At 39.5% G+C, this 12,283-nt stretch overlaps 2 protein-coding genes across 6 annotated transcripts in view; both read left to right on the top strand.

Moving 5' to 3' along the window:
- Positions 1-340, top strand: part of LOC137972159 (placenta-specific gene 8 protein-like) — a 6,981-nt gene extending 6,641 nt beyond the window's left edge. For all 5 annotated transcript variants that reach the window (XM_068819000.1, XM_068819001.1, XM_068818999.1 and 2 more), the window contains one exon: positions 68-340. In XM_068819000.1, coding sequence (XP_068675101.1) covers positions 68-163 — 96 coding nt within the window. In that variant the 3' untranslated portion in view covers positions 164-340. The remainder of the gene's footprint in view (positions 1-67) is intronic.
- Positions 341-7,001: 6,661 nt separating this feature from the next.
- On the top strand, positions 7,002-11,975 carry LOC137972156 (DNA-directed RNA polymerase III subunit RPC8-like). Its single transcript, XM_068818994.1, has 6 exons — positions 7,002-7,156; positions 7,234-7,330; positions 7,407-7,493; positions 9,031-9,094; positions 9,911-10,112; positions 11,220-11,975. The coding sequence occupies exons 1-6, from the start codon at positions 7,046-7,048 to the stop codon at positions 11,268-11,270; spliced, it is 612 nt and encodes a 203-aa protein (XP_068675095.1). The 5' UTR covers positions 7,002-7,045; the 3' UTR covers positions 11,271-11,975.
- The last annotated feature ends 308 nt before the right edge of the window (positions 11,976-12,283 follow it).

Here is a 12,283-nt window from a genome sequence, read left to right as displayed (position 1 = left end):
TACCAGTTCCGGATTGGGGCGTGAAAGCTGAAATAATTATGCCTCTCTCGTTCGTTATTGTTTTTAGGGTACCCTGTGCAATGATTATTTTGAGGTGGCCTGCTGCGGACCTTGTGCGTTGTGTCAGTTGTCACGTGAGCTGGACCGTTGCGGAAACAACTAAACTCTTCGGTCTGGAGGCTGAGACCTTTCAAGCCTGAGTTGGAGTTTTTCTTGTCACTTCGTGTTGCCCCACAGAGGGAGACCAATCATGTGCACTTGCAGACATGATTTTCATGCACACATGCTTAACGATGTAACTTCTAAGTTTTTGCGTAAGAAATAAATGTAGTTCGCTGCAGCCCGATGTCTACTTTATAGACCTTTTCTCTACGACAGACCCCAAAAAGCGACCAGTGATCATAAGTCAAGTCCCAACTGTTGAAACCTTAAATATATCAACGACCACCTCGACTGGACATTTTGGATGGCGTCACCCGGGGCGGTTCGACTGTTCAGTTGCACAATTTGTTCGCATTTTCAGCCTCTCATTTTCCGTAGTAACATGACGCAACACCAAAGGGAGAAGTGATCCTTGCACTCATCTGGACAATTAAAGCAATTGTCTCTTAAATTGTCCAGTAATTTGCGAGGGAGTAGGGATGGCACAGTGGTGAGTGCACTCGCCTCCCGCCGATGTGGGCCGGGCTCGGTTCCCAGACTCAGCTTAAGATGTGACTTAAATGTTTTGGTTCTCTTCTCTGCTCCGAGAGGTTTTTTTCCGGGTACTCCTGTTTTCCCCTTTCCACTAAAACCAATATTTGATTTGAGTTAATTTCATTAATGTGCCCAATTAGTGGTCTTATGCTAAATCCATTGACACTTAAATGAAATTGTTGTTGTTGTTATTATTATTATTATTATTATTATTGTTATTATTATTATTATTATTATTATTATTATTATTATTATTATTATTATTATAATCATCATCACTTGCCCCTTTCGGCTTTAACCCGCGCTTCAAATATATTCATTTAAATTTCATTAAAACACTGCACAGTTTGCAAACCGGCGTTACCCAACCAAGCCAATCACACCACTTACGGCAGAGACAGACTGACTTAAAACTAGACACCATATTGTTCTTCGTCCAGGCCTCCAATGGGCAAATGGATGTTTCAGGAGTAAGCAAGCACTTGAGATTGCAACTGGCCCGATGTTTGTCCTGTTTGGACAATTATACACCAATGTGGGAAGCGGGCATAAGGCGGGGATTTGGCATTTTTATGTATCTTACTCTGGAAAGTCCCTACCCGCGGGAAAAATTGTCCACTCAAACTGAAATTTACCACACTGGGGAATGATTTGTGATCACGCCTTCCCTGGTCGACCCTAGAGAGAAGCAAAAATTATTGTAAAAGCAAGACGTTAAGTGCTTAATAAGAAGATTTAATTCAATAACGAATCAAGTACCATTCTCTAGAATCATTCAACATCAATTCTGGGTTATGAAGTGTTTTCGGGTACGGGTAAACATTTGCTAAAGCAAAAATTATGAACAAGTGTTGTAATTCAGCTCTAGAACACAAATAAAGAATAACACAGAGTCCCTAAATGACAACTTTAAATTTTGGGTAATTTTTTTTCTAAACGGATAACTTGAACTTTCGTGTATTAGAATACTTCAAAATGAGGCTGTCAGTCATCAAGATATCAAGATGAAGATATATTCTCTGCAATATACTAATAGTTTTGCAACATCGTTCTTAGGCAAATCATAGTTAACTGATCTCGTTTTTCAGAGATGTATATCGGTAATGCACACTGTGATAAAATTTCAGTGAATATCAAAACAGAATTTGTCCGAATCACGTCTACACTGAAAGTGTCTGATTGTGGCTGTTAATTGAATTTAGAAATCACCGAAGTCAGCCAAAATCCCACAAACAACTCGGTAATGTATACGAAAACCGAGTGGCATTATCGAGGTCTGACTTGCTGTGGAACCGATTCCATTCTCGATTCTAACTCGGCAAAAAATTATTTATGAAACTCTGAAAGGAATTCGATTCTCTTCTTTACTATCGGATATCAATTCTGAAATTCTGAAAGCCTGAGATATCAGTAGTTGCGGTTACACACACCCTCATTCCAAGGCTTGCACAAGGGAAAATTGGTTTGGGTTGGGATCAGCTTGGGTTCCGGTTAGGTTTTATTTTCCGGTTACATATTACACGAGGTCAACATTAGTTTACGCTGCTGCATTTGGCGAGCCAAGGAACCACGAAGCGTTTAATTTGCTGGCCATCGTACTTGTACTACCAATTTAATTCAATGATACAGCAGTTTGTTTTAGGACTAATCCGTACAAGGAATCGGCAATCAAGCTCACTTCATTAAAATGGTGCACCGTGCCTCTTGGTCGTCATCGTCTGGTCTTTAAATTAAACTGAGCAAAGAATGAATTAGAACGGAGCTGACTGAAAAAACGAGAACATCAGGTAAAGTGAAAAGGGAATTAATTTTACTCACAGTGACACTCTGAAGATGGCCCCATCTTTCTTCAGTGTTTCTTTTTCCTCTTTGAATGTTGATTGACACTTGCTTAATTGGTACGTGCCGAATTGCGCTTGAGTTTTTGCTGTAAAACCGCAAAAATCTGCCCTGTCTGATCTTCGGTTCCTGTGTTTACTCTTTGCTGCTTTCCGATTGATGATTTGAAAGCTGCGGACAGTGTAAACTGCTTCAGGCGCCGTTTAGCGCAGAAGATATTAAGTGGAGGACATTTGTGTTCAGTTAATTTGTAAATTATATTCAGAGGTCTTTTGTAATTGATTCTAGCTTTTAAATGTAACGTTTATTTATTATTCCTTTTTCTCTTTTCAATTTATACATATATTTTTAGACATTGTAGTTATACATTGTAACCGAAAAGCCCAAATTGGGAGTTACAATAATTAACTTATGTATGTATATATTAGTTGCGGTTCCACTAGACCTTTTGCCCAAGGGAAAGTGAGACTTTACCCATGGAAAGTCTGTGTTTTGTGTGTAACCTCTATTCCCACAGTGAAACTGCCCATGGGGAATCACTATTTATACATCAAAAAGAACAAAAGAATTACGCATGACGTTTCCCGAACCAAGTCGTAGGGTTTAGTCTTGGTTTATCTAACCACAAGAGTAGTTCAACCAATCGGGGGGAAGAAAAAATTAATTCCGGAAACCGCAGCACATGCTGGGCACATTTTTGTGGTGTTGAGCTGAAATTGCGGCAAATATCCTGGCACGTACCAAATTCATTACACGTGGTAAACATTAAACATGGCCAACTTTCGAGGTTCAAAGTGAGTATATTTTAATTGTCTTTGCTCTAAATACCCATTAATTCGATTTCTTTTAGTGCAGCAAAGTTTTGTTTTGTTTTTTGCGAACTGCAGGAGTCCTGCAGGTCCGTCAACACATTTAAACTCTATTATGAAATATGTTCAAGGAGCCGCCCCTCATTTCATATCGCAAAGGAAAATCCCTAAAAGACACTCTAGTAAGAGCTAAACTATAAAGGCTGAAAGAGCAATCTATTTGCGAACTGCAGGAGTCGTGCAGGCACGTCAACACTGTTAAACTCAAATACTGCGAAGTCAAAAGTTGACCTTGGGGGTAATTATTTGCAATTTAACCGGAGGACTAAACCTGACCGGAAACCCAAACCGATCCCAGCCCAAGGCAATTACCCACAGGATTACCTCGGGCAGAAGGCGAGTGTAACTGCAACTATTGCAGGGCTGTTCGTGTGGTTAGATAAACCATAACTAAACTATAGACTTGGCTCCGGGACTGTCATAGGAAATTCTTTTGTGGTTCACAGTGCACTACACACTTAAGTCAAGAGTGTCCGTGGTTTCCAAAAAGAGGGAATTAAATGGTGATAAATAACCTCGTCTCGGGAGAGTAAGTTTTTGACTTTGCAGTAACAATGGTCAACCTCAAGAGCTAGGCGATTGTGATCTTTGTGTTCAATTCGCACATTTCTTGTCAAACTTTATAATCATGACTTGAGAGAAAAAAAACCAAACTAACAAAAACAAACCCGGTGTCTTGCCATCATGTTGACACAGTAGTATCCTTTGCTTCGCGAGTAAACACGCGAGGTAACTTGATCACGACGCTCGCTGAATTCGATGTTACCTTCGACTTGTTTGCGATTTACTTGTGCAGCCAAAATTACAATAGAAAAATTGAAGGTAGCAAAAATTCCGAAAATGTTTCTCGCTGATGGAAACTTTATATATTCGCAGTTGAAAATTTATGTTGTTTTCATATCGCAAGTTTTGTTGATGATGGCAAAATATTTTATTCTCGATCGACACTTCCGTGAAAACTTCCTTCTGCTCTTCCTAAAACCTGTGTACCAATATTTATTTACTTTTGCATCAATATTTGTTTTGCATAAAGCAGGCTAAAAAAATTTGTACCCTGCTTAGTTCACATTTTTGAGCGTTAAAATAAAATTTTCGGTCCTACGTTTCTGGCACAATTTAAGTGGTATATTTTGAGATCTCCCATCGAGATACTAACCCCACCGGACCCCTAGGGATTAACTTCAGTGAACTTTTGTTTCAGAAAGCTGTCAGAAGAACAAGAAGAAAAAGAAGTTATAAGGGAACTTGAAAATGATCAGCATGTCAGCCTTGAAGCCAATGTTTCTTGATTCCCTTTTATTTTCTTCAATCTGTCTCACTCTGGGTTATTATTTAAGTATTTTACTAGTGACCACATGTCTTCTCAGGGGCTATATAGCTAATACATTTACCATGACACTATAATGATTTACGATACCATAACAATATCGTGTACTCTTAGAGCGACATATTACGCAAAGACAACTTGAATCTCTGGAAAACAAAACTTACCTCAAATAAAGCGCTGTGTTACTGCACTACCACCGTGTACGCAATGCGTTTCTATTTTTTAAAAGTGTTTGGTAATTTCCCGTGGGCAGTCTGCCCGGGGCAGGTTCACCGTGGGTCATGAGGTTACACACAAACACGGACTTCCCTTGGGCAAAGTGACATTTTCCCATAGGTGAATGGTCTAGTGGAACCGCAGCTAATAATTTGCCCTAATTTTTATCCATCAATTGTGGAACACGTCTGGTTATGCAGTCAGAGAAGGGGAAATTTTATTGTTGATCTATATTTGATCATAATTCCCGAAAATCTTCTTTGTACGAAAAGGTTTCTTTCCGCTTCACCTTTGAAGATCAAGACATGGAGCTTTTTATAGGTGAAAAAGAGATTTATCCACTTACGCCGGTCTCGACCAGTGGATCGCCGCCCCACATCCTTGATTGTTAATTGTTAGTCTTTGTCACGACGTTTGGTAACCATACTTTTTGCGCAGTTTAATTAATAGTGTTTTTCGGTGTGTAATTATACACGTCAGGCCCGTAACTAGGATTTCCTGTGGGGGGTGCTAACGAGGCCAAAGTGGACCAAACTACCGAAATGTATTTTTGATTGTCTGATCCATTTATTTGGGAAAGTAGAATACATGAGAAATTGTAGCGGGAAAGTACACGGTAGGAAAAGTATCCACACTCGAGGAGGATACTTCGGACTAAATCGAAATCCGGATTTTTGAGATTCATCACTTCAGCGTTTTTTTGGGAAAGGATTTGAAAAAAGTATTTTTGACAAGCGGTTTCCCATGCAAAAATGGTACACAACAGCTACCGCCGTACGTGACAGTTCAGCCCAAATGTTTTTCTCGCGCTATTTTTACCGTACGATCGAAGACATGAATAGGTCGAAAATAGTTAGGTTTCCTGCAAATTTCACACCAGAAATTACACTAAAAGTTACTTGACAGCAACAATATTGTTAGCACCTTTCCTACAGCGAAAAAATCATGTCTTTCGTCATTTCTTTTTATCGATCGCCAAGGTATTTTTTTACTGATGGCATTTTCATTTAAGAACTTCTCAAAAACAAACTTAACCGCTATTTTTTTCTTGTTTTTAAAATTTGCACGCAACTCTGGGTTTGTTTGTTTGCGTTGTCATGGAAAATAATTTCGGATTTTGCGTTTTTCTACACTGGAAAATACATTGATCCGAGATCAGAAACCCGTTTTTGGTTTTTCCGAAAAAACGCACCCTTAGCTGTGCCCTCATTGAAATGTTCTGAATGGCTCGGGCTACTAGGATGCAGTTGGTTTTAGTTTCCCTGTGAATACATTACTGCTTTTTCCATTCTTTGATTTAAAATAAATTTACTTAAATGTTAAGTTTTAAACTTCAGTTTAACCGACTGCATACTGGATATATTGAGTATCAAAATGCGGACCTTTGAGTAAATGGGCTGGAAAAGGGGCGCTTTCCGATTTGAATGATAAAACTGGGGAGAATTTTCTGTTAACAGGAACAGGACAATTTCCCTCGATCAGGACGACCGTGTTCCTTATGCACGGAGTCGCTTTTTCTTTCTTTGAAAGACAGAGTACTAGAGATGGACAATAAGAATCCGCGCTTATAGTTTATCAAGGAGCATGGGACTAGTGCAACGAAGCAGATGGTACAGGATTTTCTGATCATTCCAGTAAAAACGAGAAAAGAGAAATAACTCTGAAGGTACTTCTCTTTTTCTGAAAACGTCTTAGTGGAAACGTCTGTTCCATTCGGATATACCACCGGAACAACCGGGTTTTCCACACAAAAGGAAAGCACCTCTGGTCTTCGTTCCCTGGGGCCCGTTCTCGAAAGTCCCGAAAACTTTTTGGGCCCCAAAAAAGCCATCTGTGAAATTGCCAACCGCTTGTTTTGGAAAACCGATCTTTTAACATGTTTTCAAAGTAACAAAAAGAAAAATAACTGTGAAGTTTGACGAATTAAATGCCCTCCGTTCTTGAGTTACAAAGGGAATTGTGACACCCGAAACTTGCCCGTAAAGTTTCGGGACTGTCGAGAAACGGCCCCAGTACCGTGCTCTTTCAAAGCCCCAAGCCCTCACGGAACGCCTGGCGAAATTTGTCTTCGACACGCAAAGTGTCCCACAAGAACAAAATGTTTGTTCTCGCTGAAATAAAGGATACTGTTCGAACAAAGCCCTGGCATTTTGGGCTCGATCTGCGCGAAGCTATCTCAACAAAGTTGAATAAGAAACTGGCAAATAAGGTGCGAATATGTAACACAAGAAACAAGCAAAACACGACATATTATAACATACAACTGTTTTTTTATTACCTTGCTAGGTTGTCCATAATGTTGGTTTGTGTTTTTTCCTACATGACATAACATCGATTGGTGATTCATACCTTTTTCCGGGCGATGGATCCTCACACACTCCTGGTAACGAATTATAAGAGACTCTTTCCAAGCCCTATATTGTTAAGTTCACGATTAATATTATTTCTACACGTTTTAGTGAACTTCCGCTTCGTTGTGTTTCGTCCATTTGTTGACGAAATTCTAACTGGCAGGATCCGCAGCAGTAACCACGAAGGTGTCCAAGGTAATCATACAGAGCTCTGAAGTCTTAAAGTTTCCAAAGCGTGAGATGCTTGCTGGAGATTTCTAGGGAGGTTCGGAATTTTTTTTTTAAATTTGCACTTTTCAGATCGCTGGAAATGCACCATCGAGTCCGCTTTTTTGTTTCTTTCATTCTGCTTCTTTAAAAAAAACGCCCATGTTATTATGGTCAGCCTGAGCTAACATATCGGCCTATAACTCATATATTAACGGGTGAAAGTCCTGAAGAAACAAGAAAATTGGTCGCACACGAACAGATTGAACATTGCCCGAAGTTCAGTGCCAGTGAAGGAATGAATTCGGAATTAATGAGTACTTCTGAAAGCTTAAAAGGTAGAGTTACCTTTGAGAAAAGTGCCAATGCATGAGAAATGGTCGTGTCGGCGTGAGAGCGTGAGATTGCATCGAAATGTGTGAGACTCGCGCTCAATGCGTGAGACTTGAGAGCTCTGATCATAATAGACCGTATTCGTATTTTCCTGGTTGGACTCCAGCAAACATGCAATGAAAAGATTCCCGAGCATCAGCCTCTCCTTCATAATCATCTCCAGTGCAACTGTGAGGATACGAATATGTCCTATTTATGCTATGATATTTTTGTGATCAACCTCGTGTGCAATATTGATTATTTATGCATGGTTTTATTCTAGCTGTTTTTATGCCCCTTTCCTGCTGTTTGAGAGTAAATTTCCCACCCATCTCCCTGGGCACAAAAAAGAGACAAATTGCTTGCCCCAAAGACCCCTCATCAATGTCCAAGTTTACCATTAAATTGTTCTTCTCTTACTAGTCAACTTTACATTCTAGAGATTTTCCTTAAAATGAGCAATTCTTTTGTGTGGCAATGACGGTATTTGGAGTAATTCCTACTGCAAGGGCAAATGACTCCTTGATTAACCTTGGCCTTGAAGGGCCAGACTAGTTCTGGGTGAATTGCAGCAGGGACGATAATAGCAAAAATCGAACCATTCTGTAGATTCCCAGAAGAATAAAATATAACTCTAATACAGGTGAGAATAAACGATTTCTTTATTAAAATGACCTATTTAATGCCTGTCGGTTTTATTTGCTAGGTTACTTAAGCTCATTGTGAGTTACTGATGAGCACTTAATGACTTGCCAGAAGGGAAACAGTGAGTTTTGTTTCCCCTTGATCCTCAAAGTTCCTCGAGCTGAACATTGAGGGTCTCTACTTGGAAACAAACCGCACTGTTTCGCATGGGGCCAGTCATAAGTTACATGTGGGTGCCACGTTAAGACTTTATTGCAAAATGTTACAAATCCCAACTGACATGGGCAAGTAGACAAATTTTCATTGGTTTCAATGTGCACGACCTGATCACATGCAAGTCAAATTTCGAGTTTTTGTTTCCCTAGCTTGTTTGTTTTGGCATGTGACGCGTTCTCCTCCAATCAAAAAATCTGTTTGAGTCGGAAGGTATAACAATACAAATTTCTATGGGACAATGATGTGAGGCGAATACTTCTTCGATTTAAAGGGTTTTTTTTTCATTTTTCAGTGTCTATGGAATTCTTTGATGACATCATTATCCCATATGAGTATCTGCAGCAGCCTTCAAAGTTGTATCCTTCAACTCTTCTGTATTTAGTTCAGTGTAGTCAGTATTTTTCAAAATTGCAATGCATGCAAAGCAGAAACTTTATCTAACATCTGCATATGCTACTCCCCCCCAGCCCCACCCCTTGCACATTCCCTGACACTCTGCAATCTTCATGCAACTTGTCTCACAACGAGTTTCTACAAACGTTCTCACATTACATTCCTTTATACTCACTGCCTGAGCAACGTTTCATGCAACTTGTTTCATTTTGATGATGATCACATAAGGTTAAAGGAACATTTTCATTGGCTGGTGCCACAAAGCCTTGTATCACAAGTTGTAGGATAGATGTAACACTGCACAATGCTTAAAAAATTCGATGCAACCATTGCAGAAAATACAACTCAATTCTACTTTTCTGCAACGGTTTCTGCAACTGGTCTCACAACGTTTTTGGTCGTTGCAACGTATGTTACATTTGGCAATGATTCATGCAATTGTATTGCGAGACAAGTTGCACAAAAAATTGCACAGTGTAACAGTGCCTTTAGATTATAAAATTCTGTGCAAATGGCAACTGGTGTAATATTGAAAACTAATTTGAATAGAAGAAAAACATCGTCTCCATCATCCATAACTGGATGTGAGGAGACATGTTCAAATTACTACTGTAATTATACACATACTAAATTCCATACCACAATAATATATCATACAGATAATTATTATTATCTTTTAATGGTATTAGTTTTCAAGTTATATTTGATTATGGTTGTTTGACATTTTTAGTGAATTTGTAAAAATTAATTTTATCCTTGACATAAACTTTTTGTCAAAGTGACGAAGATGAACAGCTGTGGGTTTGGGAATATGCGACAGAAGACGGGACACATGACATGTTTATGGATATCAACGAAGAGATCAGATTCCGAGTGGTAGATGAAATATTTACTGATCTGAGTCCTGCTGGGCCCGAGATGTTAAGTGAAAAGAAAAGTGTTGATGAAGTGGATAACAAAAGATCACCATACACTATAACAGTAAGTTTTACACACGCTCAAGAGAGAAGATAAATAAAATGACCACTTATTTGATTTAATTAGAGGCAACTTTCAACTTTCTAGTGTATGCAACTACAGTGATTTTTCTTTTAAAATCTAAATCTTGGATCTTTCTTGCACATTGCAAGAACTTCTATATTTTCGCTCCAGAAATGCAGTGAAATTTAGATGCATCAATTTTGGTTAACAGCAAAAAGCATCCCCATAATAAATTGTAAATGCAAATTTCTGCTTACAACATCGGTACGGGTAACTGAGTCGTGAAGAAGCAAGCAGTTTAGTGGGGAAGGGGGGGGGGGGGGGGGTTGACTGAAAGCATCATGTCTTCAGCAGCAGCCAGAGGACATCAACTTCAAATAACCACATGACTCATAAGGGCATCGAGCAGTCATGTTAAGGCATCTCAAAGCTGCAACCAACCAATCATCTAAGCGAATAATGTGAAAAATACATGATGCTTGACTATGTGACTGCGTGATGCAGTTCTAGTCAATTATAACCCACATTTCACCCTGTCTCCAGTAGCTCAGTGGTTAGAGCACCTGACTAGATCGTGGAGGTTCGTGTGTTCAAATCTTATCTGGGGCTCAGATTTTTCCGAGTTTCCATGTATTATTCTATTCTATTATTCTATTGTAGCTCATTTATTGCTACAATGTTTGCCAAGGCTATCAAGTAATTTTTAAGACTAGCAGCTTGCCTTTCAGTCCCAGAGATGCTAGCCTGCAAGTACACTCAGGCCACCCATCATTGGCCACTGCCACGGCCTCTTTGGGGGTGGTACAGAGCAACAAAGGGCATCTATAGGCCATTTTCGAAATACCATAATACTCTTTGTTTGTCCCTTCAAATTTTGCGTAAGCATTGTCTCCAGCTTCTCTTTGGACTTACAATGGTCGCAAGAGGAAACAAAAACTATGCTTATGCAAAATTTGGAGGGACAAACAAAGGGTATTATGGTATTTTCGAAACTGGCCTATTACGTCCCCTATGAGCGCAAAGCTAAATGTCTTCATTGACTTGTTTGATTCCCCTACAACAGAATTACCCAGTGTTTAATAATAAAGTATCTCTGTTTGCTTTTAGGGATCAATAAGTGAGCCTGGTTTGGGTCTCAAAACTTGGTGGTCAGGCTGATGCATGGAAAATGAAAGCAAATTGCCTTGTAACAAGAAACGTGTGGAGATTTCATGTATGCTATGATTATAAGATGAACAAGCTGTCATATCTAAACGGTAAAATGGATAGCCACACCGGACTACAAGTTTAATCTATCCATTCCAAGAAGTGGATGAAAACCTCCAATGAAAATAATATCTCCTAATGAAACCAAACAAGAAAGAGTGCCCGGAAAGGGGGGGGGGGGGGGACTTCGCATATGAAGGGGTGGGATACTCATCAGGAATTTTGAATTAAACCCCTAAAGAAGCCCAATCTGGGCAATACTTAAAACTTATTAAATAATAATATGATGGCGTTTTACCCAGAACACCCTAAGTGAGACCAAAATCAGAAATTTACACCCCTAAGCGAGACTATGAGCATCCCTACCCTTTCATATGGGAGTCCTCCATATGCATTCAAAATGTCCTCGAGCGCACATGATAATTGCAAGTCACGCCACTAAGTCACGCGACATTATTGTTATTGCTTTGGGAGATCTCTTACTTTACAGGACCACCCAAAAACAATTTCCGTCAGTTTTGTCGCTTACAACATTACATCTCTGTCAGTAAGACAACTATTAATTTTAGACAAGTCTGCGAACTGTATGATATTTTTTTCTCTCCGACATTTTTCCATTAAATGTGTATGCACATCGTCCATTTCAAAAAACTAAAAGGATTGAGTTTCTTCTTGATAATCAGCAGCAGTCTTCTCCACAAGGGCAGAGCCATTATGTTATGGTGCTGAGGTACATGCAAGTGCGTCAAGTCCCACAGGAAACCCAACACCTCGCGATTTTCAAAATTGTGGGCTGTCTCGTCATTCCAATTGTTGTACAGTACAGGACCTCAAGAGTCTTGAGTTGATTCTCACGTCTCGAGCGTCTCCTCCGAAATCCCATTAAACAATCGTGACAGTATCATGTAACAACAACCACTCGTTTCGGTATGAACTTGACCTCTCGGTGTACTGGAACGCTTAGC

The sequence above is a fragment of the Montipora foliosa genome, chromosome 9 (genome assembly GCF_036669935.1).
Source record: "Montipora foliosa isolate CH-2021 chromosome 9, ASM3666993v2, whole genome shotgun sequence".
NCBI lineage: Eukaryota > Metazoa > Cnidaria > Anthozoa > Scleractinia > Acroporidae > Montipora > Montipora foliosa.
Note: the sequence above shows the minus strand (reverse complement) of the source record. Positions and strands in the feature narration are given on the sequence as shown.

Coding starts and splice junctions, on each gene's coding strand:
- LOC137972156 (XM_068818994.1), top strand. CDS start 7,046: ATGTTTGTTCTCGCTGAAATAAAGGATACTGTTCGAACAAAGCCCTGG. Junction 7,157..7,233: donor ATAAGAAACTGGCAAATAAG/GTGCGAATATGT, acceptor TTACCTTGCTAG/GTTGTCCATAATGTTGGTTT. Junction 7,331..7,406: donor TGGATCCTCACACACTCCTG/GTAACGAATTAT, acceptor TACACGTTTTAG/TGAACTTCCGCTTCGTTGTG.